The sequence below is a fragment of the Elephas maximus genome, chromosome 24, assembly GCF_024166365.1.
Source record: "Elephas maximus indicus isolate mEleMax1 chromosome 24, mEleMax1 primary haplotype, whole genome shotgun sequence".
NCBI lineage: Eukaryota > Metazoa > Chordata > Mammalia > Proboscidea > Elephantidae > Elephas > Elephas maximus.
Genome location: NC_064842.1, coordinates 17,353,269 through 17,369,165, shown reverse-complemented (window position 1 = coordinate 17,369,165; position 15,897 = coordinate 17,353,269). Strand labels below are relative to the sequence as shown.

At 42.2% G+C, this 15,897-nt stretch overlaps 2 protein-coding genes across 4 annotated transcripts in view; one reads left to right on the top strand and one right to left on the bottom strand.

The window, feature by feature from the left end:
• The window catches only part of SCCPDH (saccharopine dehydrogenase (putative)), a 66,666-nt gene extending 52,768 nt beyond the window's left edge, over positions 1-13,898 (top strand). Inside the window, exons 13-15 of one of the 3 annotated variants that reach the window (XR_007515279.1) lie at positions 872-971; positions 11,939-13,449; positions 13,685-13,898. The gene's annotated coding sequence lies outside the window, so the exon portion shown is untranslated. Of the gene's footprint in view, positions 1-871; positions 1,049-11,938; positions 13,450-13,620 lie in introns of those variants that run through there. The other 2 variants (XR_007515280.1, XR_007515278.1) reach the window with 2 other exon arrangements.
• LOC126066682 (kinesin-like protein KIF28P) overlaps positions 56-15,897 on the bottom strand; it is an 83,107-nt gene continuing 67,265 nt past the window's right edge. The window contains 9 exon segments of the mRNA XM_049867928.1: positions 56-289; positions 7,171-7,354; positions 7,591-7,754; positions 8,028-8,134; positions 8,362-8,400; positions 8,403-8,518; positions 9,404-9,454; positions 9,456-9,542; positions 11,097-11,371. Of these exon segments, the coding sequence (XP_049723885.1) occupies positions 137-289; positions 7,171-7,354; positions 7,591-7,754; positions 8,028-8,134; positions 8,362-8,400; positions 8,403-8,518; positions 9,404-9,454; positions 9,456-9,542; positions 11,097-11,371 (1,176 nt within the window). The 3' untranslated portion in view covers positions 56-136.

Here is a 15,897-nt window from a genome sequence, read left to right as displayed (position 1 = left end):
ATAAGTGGGAAATGGGTTGAAATAAGTTGAGTCTGTAATTCATCTCTCACAGCCAAGTTAATTAAGCCCATTAGGTACACACACAGTCTTCCAGACTCAAAGCTCACATTTTCAGCTTTCAGTTGGGGCATCCTCACTATTTGATATGCAATAAGCATTCTCTCTTATTTTTCACTGTAAGAGCAACATCATTTTTCAGTTTCCACAAGCTGGATTCAAGTAGGTCTCCAAAGTCTTTTAATATTTGTGACTGTTGGTGTCTAAATGGTCGAAGCATTTGATCATCGTCCTAAAAAAATAAATAAAAGAAAACAGTTGATAGTAGACCTCATGTAAGGTGACTTGGTGGCACAAGGACAGTTAAGAGCTCAGCTGCTAACCAAAAGGTTTGTGGTTCGAACCTACCTAGTGGCTCCATGGGAGAAAAGGCCTGGTGGTCTGCTCCTGTAAGGATTACAGCCAAGAAAACCCTAGAGGGTAATTCTGCTTTGTCACAAGGGGTTGCCATGAGTCAAAATGGACTTGACAATAACCAGCAACAACAACAACAGATCTCATGTCATTAGAGTAAAAAGTATTGTGTATACATGAGTGGGGTGCACAGTAGGTTTCCCCTGGGGGTTAGAAAGCTGCATTGGAGCAATAAGTCACCTGAAGCACACTTTGTTTCAGAAAGGCTGCTTGACTGCCCTTCAGCTATTCCCAATAGGGAAAATTGGTGAGATAACCCAAATCCTTCAGGTTGGATTGATAGGTGTATATGAGTCCTTCAATACTGTAGAAGTTCTGAGGGATTTGAGGGAATCCATGGGTGTGGGGATTCTCTCACTGGTAGAGTTTTGCTAATGGATTCCCTCCCCTGTGGAAACAGGTACCGCTGAGAGAGAATTGTGGGGATGCCTGTGGGCCAAGGCGTGCCAATGACTAACGATGGAGAAGATGGTGATGGCAGTCACTGAGAATGGAAACAGGTAGAGAGCAGTGGGTGTGACTGGGCATTTCACTGTGTTTTTTATTTCCCTGATGATTAGTGAAATGCTTATTCAGATCCTGTGCCCATTTTTTCCAATGTGTTTTCTAACATATCTTATTTTTATATTAAAAGTTGTTTGTATGTTCTGAACACTTATCCTTGATGATAAGCAACACAAATATATTCTCCCAGGCCATGGTTATTTTTAACTTTGTTTATGGTGTCTTTTATCTAACCTGTTTTTCTTTTTCTGTGTGAGATATACATACAAAAGAGCACCCAAAATATATGCTCAGGTATAGTTAAAGTGAACACTTGCCTAACCACAACCTGGTCAGGAAACAGAAGTTTGCCTCCCGTGCCCCTCCCTGGTCACATCCTCCCCTTCTCCAAGAAGAAACCACTAGCCTGACTTGTGTGATAATCATTTTCTTACTTTTCTGAACAGTTTTGCCACCTAGAATGTGTCTCTACACAGTATATTTTGGCTGTCTTTTGAATGTTTATGGAATCTTTTTTGTGACTTTTATATTTCAGTCAACACTATTGGTGGTAAGAGTCATCCTTGTTGCCTGTAGCTGTAGTTCATTTTCACTGCAGTATAATGTTGGAAACCCTGGTGGCATAGTGGTTAAGAGCTATGGCAGCTAACCAAAAGGTCGGCAGTTTGAATCCACCAGGTACTCCTTGGAAACTCCACAGGGCAGCTGTGCCGTCCTATAGGGTCTCTATGAGTCGGAATCGACTCACGGCAGTGGGTTTGGCTTTTTTGATAACTTTCCACAGTAAAGAAAATGCCATAATTAATCCATCTTCTGTGGATATACATTTGGGATGTTTCCACTTTGGCACTGTTACAGAAGAAGTTGTTAAGAACAGTAGGTAAACAAATACAGAGTTTCTGCACGCTTTTGTAACTGCTTGCTCCCTGATCTAAACCACGGAACAGAAAATGATTTGAGGGACTATTTTCTTGGTTCTCCCAAGAATGATAAATAACCATGTAGTATAAATTTTTTTTATCTTTCTAGACACATAGGAGAGAAGTTAATTCACTACACACAATGGATGCCTCAAACTTTAGTTTATGGCAGAATCATCTGGCAACTTGTTAAAATACAGGGTACTGGCCCCACACCCAGAGACTGAATCAGTAGGTCTGGGGTGGGGCCATAGGATTTACATTTCTAACAAACTCCCAGATGTTGGACCACACTTTGAGAACCACTGCCTTAGGGCATTAGGGCTTAAATCTCTGCATAACCAGTTTACTCCTTGGAGAAATAACATCTAGGAGTTGAACTACAGGATTCTAGGGTATATACAAACCCGTTGCCGTTGAGTTGATTCTGACTCATAGCAGCCCTGTAGGACTGAGTAGAACTTCCCCATAGGGTTTCCAAGGAGCGGCTGGTGAATTTGAACCGCCAACCTTTTGGTTAGCAGCCGAGCTGTTAACCACTGTACCCCCAGGGCCCTAGGTATACATACTTATTCATTGGAAATACCTTTTTTTCAACAACATAAATGGCAGCTATACACTTGGACCTCGCCAGATGGAATACACAGGAATTACATCAGCTATATCTGTGGAAAGAAGTGATGGAGAAGTTCAGTATCATCAGAACAAGACCAGGGGCTGACTGCAGAACAGACCATGATTTGCTGATATGCAAGTTCAAGTTGAAGCTGAAGGCAATTAAAAGTCCACGAGAGCCAAAGTACAATCTCGAGTATATCCCACCTTTATTTAGAGACCATCTCAGGAATAGATTTGACGCATTGAACACTAATGACTGAAGACCAGATGAATTTAGGGATGACATCAAGGACATCATGAAAAAGGCAAAACATCGTTAAAAAGACAGGGAGGAAAAAAAAGACCAAAATGGATGTCAGAAGAGACTCCAAAACTTGCTTTTGAACGTAGAGTAGCTAAAGCAAATGGAAGAAATGATGAAGTAAAAGAACTGAACAGAAGATGTCAAAAGGTGACTTGAGAAGACAAAGTAAAGTACTATAATGAAATGTATGAAGACTTGGAGTTAGAAAACTAAAAGGGAAGAACACGCTCAGCATTTCTCACGCTCAGAAAACTGAAGAAAAAAATCAAGCCTCAAGTTGTAGTACGAAAGGATTCTGTGGGCAAAAAATTGAATGACACAGAAAGCATTAAAAAAAAAAAAAAAGATGGAATACACAGAGTAATTGTACTAAAAAGAACTGGTTGAATTTCAGCCTTTTCAGGAGGTAGCATATGATCAAGAACCTATGGTAATGAAGAAAGAAGTCCAAGCTATACTGAAGGCATTGGTGAAAAACAAAGCTCCAGGAATTGACAGAATACCAACTGAGATGTTTCAACAAACGGATGCAATGCTGGAAGTGCTCACGTGTCTGTGCCAAGAAATTTAGAAGACAGCCACCTGGTCAACCGACTGGAAGAGATCCATATTCATGCCAATTCCAAAGAAAGGTGATCCAACAGAATGTGAAAATTATTGAACAATATCATTAATATCACATGCAAATAAAATTGTGCTGAAGATAATTCAAAACAGTTGCAGTAGTACATCTACAGGGAACGGCCAGAAATTCAAGCTGGATTCAGAAGAGGATGTGGAAAGAGGGATGTTATCCCTGATGTCAGATGGATCCTGGCTGAAAGCAGAGAATACCAGAAAGATGTTTACCTGTGTTTTATTGACTATGCAAAGGCATTCAGCTGTGTGAATCATAACAAATTAGGGGTAACGTTGCGGAGAATGGGAATTCTAGAACGCTTAATTGTGCTCATGCAGAACTTGTACATAGACCAAGAGGCAGTCATTCAAACAGAACAAGGGGATACTGCTTGCTTTAAAATCAGGAAAGGTGTGCATCAGGGTTGTATCCTTTGACCATACTTACTTAATTTGTATGCTGAGTTAATAATCCTAGAAGCTGGACTATAAGAAGAAGAAAAGGGCATCAGGATTGGAGGAAGACTCATTAACAGCCTGTGATATGCAGATGACACAATCTTGCTTGTTGAGAATGAAGAGGACTTGAAGCAAGTACTGACGAAGATCAAATACTACAGCCTTCAGTACGAGTTACACCTTAACGTAAAACAAAAATCCTCAGAACTGGACCAACAGGCAACATCATGATAAATGGAGAATATTTTGAAGTTGTTAAGGATTTCATTTTACTTGGATCCACAATCAATGCCCATGGAAGCAACAGTCAAGAAATCAAACAACATATTGCATTGGGCAAATCTGCAGCAAAAGACCTCCTTAAAGTTTTAAAAAGCAAAAATGTTGCCCTGAAGACTAAGGTACACCTGACCCAAGCCATGTGTTTTCTGTCGCTTCATATGGAGTGAAAGCTAGACAATGAATAGGGAAGACCGAAGAAGAACCAATACCTTTGAATTATGGTGTTGGCTAAGAATATTGAATATAGCATGGACTGCCAGAAGAATGAGCAAATCTATCTTGGAAGAAGTACAGCCAGAATGCTCCTTAAAAGCTAGGGTGGTGAGACTTCATCTCACATACTTTGGACATGTGAGATGAAGGACCAGTCTCTGGAGAAGGACATCATGTTTTGTAGAGTATGGCACAGGACCAGGCAGCGTTTCGTTCTGTTGTGAGTAGGATCACTATGAATCAGAATCAACTTGATAGCACCTAACAACAACAGGGATACATCTTCAAATTATTAGATAAATACCAAAGAAAACTTGAACTGATTATATCAATTTATACTCCTACCAGCAGTGTATAAGAGTATCTGTTGCTTCATATCTTCGCCAAAACTTGGTATCATCAGAACTTTAAAATTTTTGCCAATATGGTGGATTTATAATAATATCTCTCATTTCTGTTATATTTCCCAAACTATTAATGAGGTTCAGCACCTTTTCATATGTTTATTGGCCTTTTTGATTTCCTGTTTTGTGAAGCTCCTATTCAAGTCTTTTGGCCATTTTTTCTGTTGAGCTCTTTTTCTTTTTGGTTTGTGTTGTCGGTTCCATCAAGTCAGCTCCAAGTCAGTAGAACCCATGTACAACAGAATGAAACATTGTCTGATCCTGTGTCACCTTCAAGATTGTTGATATGCTTGAGTCCATTGTTGTGGCCCTTCCAACCTAGGGGCTTATCTTCCAGCACTGTATTGGGTGGGCAACAATCTGTTGTAATATATAGGTTTTCATTGGCTGATTTTCAGAAGCAGATTGTTAGGACTTCCTAGTCTGTCTTAGTCTGGAAGCACCACTAAAATTTGAAATGTGAGTGGCATAGCTTCCAGTATCATAGAACATGCAAGCTACCACAGTACAACTGTGGTAGATTTGGTTTGTATTAATCCTTTATTTTGGACATTAGTGCATTGTCAGTTGAAGATGTTGCGAATGCCTTTTCCCATCCCTTTTGGCCTTCATTTTGGTGTCTTCATGGACCAAAGTTCATAATTTTAATGTATGTGCATTTACCTTTTTCTTTAAAGCTAGGTGTTTTTTGTGCTTAAGAAAATCCTTTTCCACTTTGAGGTTATGAAGATAGTCTCTTAAAGTGTCTTCTAAAAGTGTTTGGATTTTGTCTTTCACGTTAGGTTTTCAATTGTCACCTAAAATTGACTTCTGAGTGTAGTGTAAGATAGGGATACAATTTCTTTTGTTTCCCCTACATATTCCTAATTTTCCTAGCACTGTTTATTGAAAAGTCCATTGTTTGCACACATCTGCAGTCCCATCTTGGTCATATATACGTCTCTAGTCCCAAGTGAATCTGTGTCTGGGCCTCTGTTCTTTTGCTTTAGTTATCTATATCTTAGCTATACTGTCTTTATTAAAATAGCATTAAAATAAATGTTGCTATTAGGTTGGGCAAATCTTCCCACCTAATTCTTGAGTCTTGGGTCATGTCTTGGCTATTCTTTGGTTTTGCAATTCCATATAAATTGTAGAATCATCTTGTCAAATGCCATTGCATTTAACTGGCATATTACATTGAAAGTCTAAATCAATTAGGGGAGAATTAACAAATGTACAATAGAAAATCTTCCAAACCATGGAGATGTGGCATGTTTCTCCATTTTATTTAGATCTTCTTTAACATCTCAATAAAGTTTAAATATTTTCTCCATAGAGGTCCTGCGTATCTTATGTAGCAATAGACCGGAGTACTTCATATATCTGATGTAATTATACATGGTATCTTTTTAAAATTTTCATTTTCTGTTTGTTGCTGTTATATTAAAATGCAGTTAATTTTTAAATATTGATTCATATCCAGCAACTTTGTAATTCTACTAATTTATTTACAAATTCTGGATTTTCTATTTATGCAAATATATCATGTGGGAATAATGACAGAGGCAGCCTGGTATAAAAAGTATAGAGACTGTGGAGTGACACTGGCTGGATTGAGCCTGGCCTTGCTCCTTACTAGTTGTGTATCCTTGGACAAGTCACTCAATCCCTTGTGCCTTAGATCCATCAACTGTAAAATAAGGCTAATAGGAGTACCTACCTCATAGGATTGTTCTGAGAATTGTCAGTAAAGTGCTTAGTAAGTATTATATCAATGTATGCTACTATTGCTGTTTTATTTTTTCCTTTCCAATTCTTACACCATTTATTTCTTGTCTTACTGCACTGACTAGAACCTCAGTTCAGTGTCAGACAAAAGTGGAGGTAGCTGGCACCCCTGACCCCTTCCTGATCTGAAAGGGAAAACTTTCAATGATTCACCATTAAGCATTCTGTTTGCTGTATGTTTAAGATTACCATTATCAGATTAAGGAATGTCTATTTTATTCCTACTTTGCTAAGGGATTTTATCATGGTAAGATGCTAATTTTATCACATATTTTTTGTGCTTCTATTGAAGTAGCAGGTAATTTTTCTCCTATAATATTAATGTGGTGGACTCACACTTATGATTTTATAGCGATACACCAGGCTCACATTTCTAGGATATTGTGTATATCGTACAGTGAATGAATATCAATCCTGCAGTGGCTGTGGTGCCTGGAACCAGCCAGATGCACACTAAAGTAAGAAAGGAAAGGGTGAGGGCAGATGGAGCCCAAGAGCAGCAGACTCGCAGAGTTACCTGGCCTTGACCCCGCTCATGACATGCAGTGATAACAAATACCTAAATGGAACAGAGATTCCTTTTGTTCCCAAGATTCTAGTTACTTACAGGAGGCGTATAATCCCTCCGCCTGAGAAACTGCCCTCTGGCCATGTTCCTGCTTTGGTAGAACACCTTAAGAGCTTTGGCAAGTTCTCCATCATAGCTGGCTCACTGAGCACACATTTGATTAATCTCTTTGGCTGATGGCAGTTGTGCTGCCATCCCAATTATCTTCAAGGTACTGGAAGGCCTGTGGGCTGCAGTAGGAAAAAAAGGTAATAGTTATTCATCTGTTTATTCAAGTACATCAGCATTATCAGGCACCAATTTGGACCCATCCAAAGAAATATTACAGGGCAGAAAAAAATGTCTCACATTTTTTTGTTCATTAAGCAAGATATGGATGAAGTCATTAAGACATTCATTTCTTAGAAAGGCAAACACACCTTCCAAATGTAGGAGCTCAGGTGAGCTAAACAACAAGACTTGAGCAACCGCTCACCTTGTTGACCAGAACCAATTTTTGCCAATGATTCTTTGAGAAGCACATTTTCCTCTCTTAGGGCTCTGTTAATGTTCCTGAGCAGTTCCGTCTCCTGTTCTAACTTGAGCAGCTTCAGGTAAAGTTCTGATACCTGATTTGAATCAGTCTACTAAAAGACACGTCAGTTTAGTCTTTTGCCAGATTATCTGCTTATCCTTCGAGACTCCCATGTTTTGCTACCACAGACAAACTAGATTTGGGGCAGGGCGGGGGAGGGGGGGGACGGGCGAGCCAGGGTTTAAGCCCCTCAGGGTACACAGCAATAAAGCAAGAAAACTTGTGTTAAGGAGAAGAGATGTTGATGATCTCCAGGTAGCTGCTATCTGAGATTTTCTAGTCACCTGGGAGATCCATTTCGGTGTCAGGTAAGTGTACACACCTGGCCTGTACCCATCACAGTGGAAGTTTTCTTGGTGTCCACCATGATGTGGCCTTCACCTGTGACCATGAGATTCTGTGGAGAGCAGCTCAGTTCGGCACAGCCTTCTGTAATGAGGCAGAGATGCCAACGTGGAAAGAAACATCACAGTTCAGTTTTGTGTGCAGATGTTAAAACAAGTAATCACATGCTCGACTAGAACCCAGGAAGATGGCTCCTGGCCACTGCTGTAAAGACTTTGTCTGCATCCCTCCTCTCTCTCCTCTGCAACCCTAGCCGTACCCACATTGTAGCTAGTTGAAGAATGCACCATGCAAATAAGTAAACATGGTACCTTGAAGGCCCCATAAATCAACAATGAGAGAGTTTGTAAATAATTCAGAAACTCCTGAGATGCATTTAAGGCTGCAAATTGGGCAGTCTCTTCAATTTGGGGATTCACAATTTTCCATACAGGCTTGGTATATAAAGTGTTTGGAAGACCATAAATTCTGTACGTAAGAAAGGAATACCAGACGTGCATAAAACTAGACAGGACACATAATGTGAAGAAAAGGATCAAATGAGCCAAAGAGTTGCAGTCCATGCATCAGGTAGCTGATAAAAATGACCCAGAACTGATTCTCATGATTGGCCCCATAGATCGCAGCTGTCCATATGTGTGTCCTCACTACATGGATGATATTAGTTGTATAACAAGGATTTCGATAAATACTTTCTACTGAAAATCTAAAATTAACTTTACACGTGAGGTTGTTTGGGTTTTTTCTCCCTTTCTTCACTGCTTTGGAAACCCCGATGGCATAGTGGTTAAGTGCTATGGCTGCTAACCAAAAGGTCAGCAGTTTGAATCCCAGGTGCACCTCGGGAACTCTGTGGGGCAGTTCTACTCTGTCCTGTGGAGTCGCTATAAGTCAGAATTGATTTGATGGCAATGGGTTTGGTTTTTTTGGTTTACTGCTTTATCTCTTAATATCCTTTTAGCCAAATTAGTTTAAGCATATCTGGTGCTTTTGCTGTATGGTAATGCAGACATTTTTTTCCCAACTTAAAAAAAAAAAAAAAACCCACGAAATGATTCTCCTTAGACAGTACAGTTTAACTGGATATTCTTTGTGATGATTAAAATTTCAGACTCTGCTGCTTCCATCACTTGGGAGGCTTAGCACACTGACAACAGGCCAGAGTAGAGGGACATGTGGCTTCTCTCTATTAAATAGATGGGGGGAAGTAGTCATTTTGGGGTGGGGGAAAAGAGAAACAAGAAAATTTCATGATAAACTCCTTTGCAAAACTTGAGGAAGGACACCCCTCCCTCCTCCTTGCCCCAGGACCATGAGGTAGGTGGTTGTGTGAAGCAGTGCCCTGGGGCAGGCTGGTACCCAATCTGGATGCCCCAGTTTGCATCTTCCTTCAGCCACATGCTGAAGGCACCGGACCATGTGAATCTGGAAGTCAGTCCTCTTGCCCAGCAACTCCAAGGGGTCAGTCACCACATCCTCCTCACCGTGTGCTCTACAGACAGAAGAGATGGAGAGAGATCACAGGGCAATTTGGGTTCATAAGTGAGGATTGTGATCAAAGGAAATTAAATAGACCCCTTAAGAGATAGCTAATCCACTGAAGACAGGGTAGGTTATATTGCCAGTTGCAGAATTCATTCATTCACTTGAGACAATGAGAGCCCACTCTATGCAGGCACTTCAAGGTAAGATACAGCCCTTCTCAACTCACAGCTGGAAAATAAACAGCTTCTTGCAATAAATGCCCCCAGATGTGGGTGCTAAACTAACTAGCATTGCAGATTGGTAGGTTACGGCACTAGGTTCTACTACGTAGTGGGAGAGAGGGGCTACCACCTGGGGAAAATGGTATTGTCTCTTAAGGTGTCATTTTCTTTGGTGAATTCTTCACAGTTCAGAGTCAATCTCAGGCCTACAGACTCAAACCGATTTGGACACTTCTTCACGAGGGGGTCATGCTCACATCAACCTAAACTAGAATGCCCATTTACTAATTTCCAGTGGGAAATACAACCACCAGGCAGTCTAGGAAGCCTGAGTTAGCCAAAGGAGGCTGCTTGGTGAGCTTGGAGTCCCAGTAAAGACAGGGAGTGGCTGGTCAGCTTGGTTTCTCAAGGTTCTTTTACTTCCTCTTCAGGAAGACAAAAAGGTTGCATTGAGTGCCTATGAGGGCCATGACACCCAGACCAGGCCCACTGCCAGCCTCTTTGCTTAGAAGTGTTTGAGACTTTAACTTTTCTAAAAGCTACCCATGGCCTAAAGCAAGAGAACAGATGAGCTATGCTGAGAGGAGGGTAAAAGGTAGCGGAGCAGAGTTTAGGAAAGGAGGTAATAGATTAAAACAAAGCCTGTACCCATAGAAAGGAAGATAACAGCACAGAAGGATAGGTTAAAACAAAGCCTGTACTCATAGCAAAGAAGATAACAGCACAGAATGAGGAAACAAAGACATCTCAGTCCCTACCTTGAGGGACAGGGAAGAAAGAAATGGTCACAGCCTGTACCAGGGGTGAAGGGGGGTGAGCTGGATATCGGCTCTCTGCTCTGGCTGTTGGGCCTTACCAGCAGGGATGGGCCTAACCTCTACCAGCATGACAAAAGAGCAACTGTATGTGGCAGATGCCAATACCTTGCAGGTGCCAGGTGAGGCCACCACACCCTTGGCCTCTCTGCTCTGCAGGCTTATTGTATGGAACCAACTCAGGTCTATTGGTACTGGTCCAGGGGTCCTTTTCCTTCTCCATCCTGCCTCTTTGTGGGATGCCATCCTCGTTCCCTTGGACCCCTAGGGTGGTACTAGACTGTCTCAGATACTGCAGGGCATGGGATTTAAAATATCCCAGGTCAGCTGATGGGGCAAAAATGAGATATAATGAGGGCAAATTATGAATGAATGAATGAATGAACTCATTCATTTGTGTCATAAATGAGCAAGTTGGGGACCACGTTGACCATCCCCTTTGGGAGACCTCAGGCTTGCTATGAATTTTCTGTGTGATTGACTCAACCCATTTGGACTAGAAATGGGGAGAAGAGAGACACCCACCGTCAAGTCATCGAGCAGGGGGTTATATGGATATGCAACAAGGCCTCCTGCAGCCCGTCGCAGTTCAGAAACTCCACTTGCTCCTCGAACTTCATGCAGTAGGCAAGTGACTGGAGCCAGACATGAGCCGAGCCCAGGTGCACAACCTCGACACAGTTCCAGAAAGGGTTGACTTCTTGAACCACATGGCTGTCTCCTCCATCTAGAAAGCGCTGGTAAAGTTCCTCCATCAGGAATTTTCTATTGATAAACTTGGCCTTTGACCTCATCCAAACCTGGAAACACAAAGGTAGGTCGCCAATATTTGATTTCATCTGCAATTTATGATTTTTCCAGCATGCTCCCTCTGATGGGCTGTGTAATCACAAGAGTCCTTAAATGTGGAAGAGGGAGGCAGAAAAAAGGGTAAGGGTCAGAGAGATGGAACACTGCTGGTTTGAAGTTGGAGGAAGGGGCCAAGGAGGCAAGGAATGTGGGCAGCTAGAGGCTAGAAACAGCAAGGGAACATTTTCTCCCGTAGAGCCTCCAGAAATGAATGCTGCCCTGACGACACCTTGATTTTAGCCCCATGAGACCCATGTCATACTTCTTGTCTACAGAACTATAAGATAATAAATTTGTGTCGTTTTAAACTACTAAATTTGTGGTAATTTTTTATAGTAGCACTAGAAAATGAATATAGGGGTATTTAGCCAGAAGAAAAAACAAGCTTAGAAATAGCTTCCCAGCGATTGTCAAATTGCACAACGTGAGCACACCCTGAGCACACCTATGAGCTCAGGTGACACCCATCACAAGCCTGCGAGGCAAACAAGACAGGTATTGTTATCTCCTCTTTGCAGAGACCCAAAGAGGCTCCACTCCTCCTTCAGCAATTCTCAACCAGTGAGCAGCAAGCCCAGGACAAGAACCTGCCGCTCTTCACTACTCTTCAGTACCTGAGGGAACTGGCTACTGAGGGGAAGAACCTAAGTTGCAGCATGAGGGGTATGAGTTAGATCAAAGATTTCTTGACCATAAATGTTACGTCAGAAGTGCCTACCAGGTAAAAGTAGCAGCTCTTTCTCTGGGCAACTTAAAAAACAGAAGCCATTTTCTAAAGATTTATGTGTCTTCATAACAAGGACATCTTCAAAACAGTAAAAACAGACCTCATCCTTTATCTGTTTGCCTTGAGTAAAGACCACAGGCCTCACCTCTCAGAGCCATCGGGAAGATTAAAGGAGAACATGGTGGTGGCACATATGATGGGGAACCATGTACAACAGGAACCAGTGGCATCACTGGAGGGAATGGAGGTGTAGACCACACCAGGTGACACTGTCAGAGGGGGTGATGCCAAAATGACTGTCTATAAAATTTCTGTGTAGTGTTTCAGCAGAAATTTATTTTTTATAACAATCTCCATGTATTTAGTTACAACAGCAAACATTTTTTGTAAGCCCAGCTTACCAAAAACTAAACCAAACCCATTGCCATGAAGTCAATTCCACCTCATAGTGACCCTGTAGGACAGAATAGGACTCCTCATAGGGTTTCCGAGGAACGGATGGTAGATTCGAACTGCCAACCTTTTGGTTAGCAGCCATAGCTCTTAACCACTACAGTGTCAGGGCCCCATCAATATACCTACAAGGCTAAAATTCTAATTTACTTTTTGAAGCGTTTGGCTTTTAACCAAGAGGTCAGCCTTTGGAATCCACCAGCTGCTCCTTTGAAACTCAGTGGGGCAGTTCTTGTCTGTCCTATAGTGTTGCTATGAGTCAGAATCAATTAGACAGCAATGGTTTTGGTTTTGGTTTTTTAATGTGCTCTGGTCAGAGCTGTTGTCATTATTACCCAATTACAATGACATTTGGAATCACATGGTTTCATCTGCACACATTACAAGCACTCTCTGTTTTTGTTGCTGGGGGTGTTTTTATAGTCACTGGTTTTGTCAAATTTTCTGGTATTTTAACCACAATATTAGGGCAATTAGTATTTTTGAACTATATCGATAACTTTTTTGAGGATGAAGTAGTAATTAAAAGAAAAGGAGTGATACACGGGAATTACGATTTACGATTAACATTACTACAAAAAACATTACTAAGGATTCTGTATGGTCTGATGCGGGAAGAGGTCTCTGGGGGGGTGATACCATGAGTTACTGCACTGGGTGACACCAACCGTAGTGATGCCACTGACAGGAATTGTTACCCTTTGGGGTTTTTTTTTTTTAAAGATGTTTAGGCTAGGGAACTATTTTCTTTAAGAGAGTAAAATCTGTTCATTACTTGTGGGTATGAAACTGCAGGCCCTGTGACATGCTGAGTTCCTGGATGACATCCTGAGTTCCTGGATGAAACAGGTCAGTGAGGCTCTGGGGGACGGGCTGGGTTACCTGTGCTCATCCCCTACTCCATCCCCCTCTTTCTCCCTCTTTACCCACCTTCCCCTTTCCTCTCTCTCCCCTTCTGTCCCCCATTCCCCTTTCCTCTCTCTCCCCTTCTGTCCCCCATTCCCCTCTCCCCCGCCTTAGCCTGCAGGCCTGGCCCTGAGACACTCGAGCTGATGTGCTTTTCACCTGAACCAACACCTGTTAGGCAGGTACAGACTGAAAATAGCCGCTGCCTGGCAGCATTTCCAGCTTTGAAAATCCTCGCGCAGCCCTGCTTGCTCCTGAACTTGACCTTGAAGTGTGACTTTGCCAGTCACACATAACTGCATGTGGAAGCTGCCCCCTACCCAAGAGCAGCAGCAGCAGCAATGGCATTACCCATCATGGCCCACACCATCTGGGGGTCAACATTTGCAAGAGCAACCACCAAAAGGTGTGATGTGTGTCTGCACCTGGGGCCCACTGCTCTTCATTAGCCTTTTCTTTAATTGTTGTTGATTTGTGACTTTGGAGGCCCCATGTGTTAGAGTAGGACTGACTGCTCCTTAGGATTTTCTTGTCTGTGATCGTTACAGAAGGAAATCTGCAGGCTTCTTTCTTCCAAGGTGCTGCAGGGTGGGTTTGAACCACAAGCCTTTTGGTTACCAGCCAAGGGCAGACCATTTGCACCACCCAGGGACCTTTAGCCTTTTCGTTTAGTCTTCAAAATAACACCCACACAAAGTGCTCTAAAAACTACCAGAAGTTGCTAGCAGCATTTCAGAGGTTTCCTGAGGAAGGTGGGAATTCACTTGAGGAAAAGTCACTGGTACTAATCTTATTTTTTAAAGGTAAAAATGGAGAACCTTGAAGCTGACAGATCAGTGAGATAAAGCTCTGCCTGAAGGAAAAAGCAAACAAACACAGAAAAACCAGCATAAAATTAATTAGTGCACCTGTAACTCTTAACTTGCTGCGGTCTAGTTGATTCTGACTCATAGCAACACTACAAGACAGGGTTTCCAAAAAGCGGCTGGTGGATTAGAACTGCAGACCTTTTGGTTAGCAGCTGAGTTCTTAACCACTGAGCCACCAGGGCTCTAATTAGTGCATAGACCACTTAAAACAAATTCCGGTGTGGCTCATGCAGAAGCAGTCCTGTCAAACACGCCCGGGACAGGGCTGCTAGATTGAAGAACAACAGCAGTATCTTAACATATCTCCAGGCTCTTGACTCACCATACAACATGCTTAACAATAACATGTTAAAACACTGTTTGGAGTTCTATTTTTGGTCACGGCAGGCTGGGTTACTCAGGTAACCTGCTAAAAACAACAAAAAATGATGCAAAAATATTTATTAAATCACCTTAAAAATGTAATAGACAATAATAAAAAGCAGAATAACATGGAAAAAAGTTTTAAAAACAAAAATGTCATTAAAAACAAGGCCTGAAAAGACAATGAGGGACTGCCAAACCAAACTCCAGAAGAAAGCCTGAACCCAGGGAGGCCTGTGGAGCATTGGACCACCAAAGTTACTTCTGCCCTGAAGGAATAACACATATGTAACATGCAGACGGAACATTGAGGGCACAGCTCCCAAGGCCTCACGGACCATGGCATAGAAGTAAGTCCAGGCCTGACCTTCCCAAAGTGGGAGTCTTCCCAGAGACCCACCCGCCCCCCCATCATACCCCTGAGAGTTACATGGTCCGTGTAAGGTGAGTCAGCATCAAACATGCCACCTTCCCTCCAACCCCAGGACATGTAGAGAAAGCCACCTTGGCACTGGGCAGAGGAAGAAAGGAAAAAGGAAAGGAAAAGGTATCTGAGAAGTTTGGGCTCAGGAATGGCCCTTGCTCGGATTTGCTCCCTGGGCTTCATGGCCTGGCCGGCCAGTTCATCTCAAACTGTGAAATTGGTGGCCCCCAGCAAGTGGCAGACACAAGTTTATACCCTCTTGAATTGGGAGGTGGGTACATGGTGGGTTCAGGTTTACAATATAACTTGAACATATATGGTTTTGATTTGTTGGTGGCAGCTTTATTCAGATATAATTCACATACTGTACAATTGACCCATTAAAATGGCTTTTAGTAGATTCACAGAGTTATGCAGCCACTACCATCAATTTCAGAAAATTTTCACCATCCCCAAAAGAAACCCTTTATACTTTAACTATTGTCTTCAAGCTCCCACCCCCAAAGCCCTAGGCAACAGAGCATATATGTTTCACAGTCTTTCTCTCTGTGTTATATTTCACAATTTTAAAAAGTTCTTAAAAAATTGATATTGACCCAGAACATTTTGGAAACTTTAGGGCAGTGGGCAGAAGAGTTAAACCCAGAGACTTGGCAGTTGATTGCTCAGTAGATCATACCTGTGAGCTCGGGCTGCCCTGCTGAGGAGGGGCCGTGCACGTGCTGAACGTGTCAA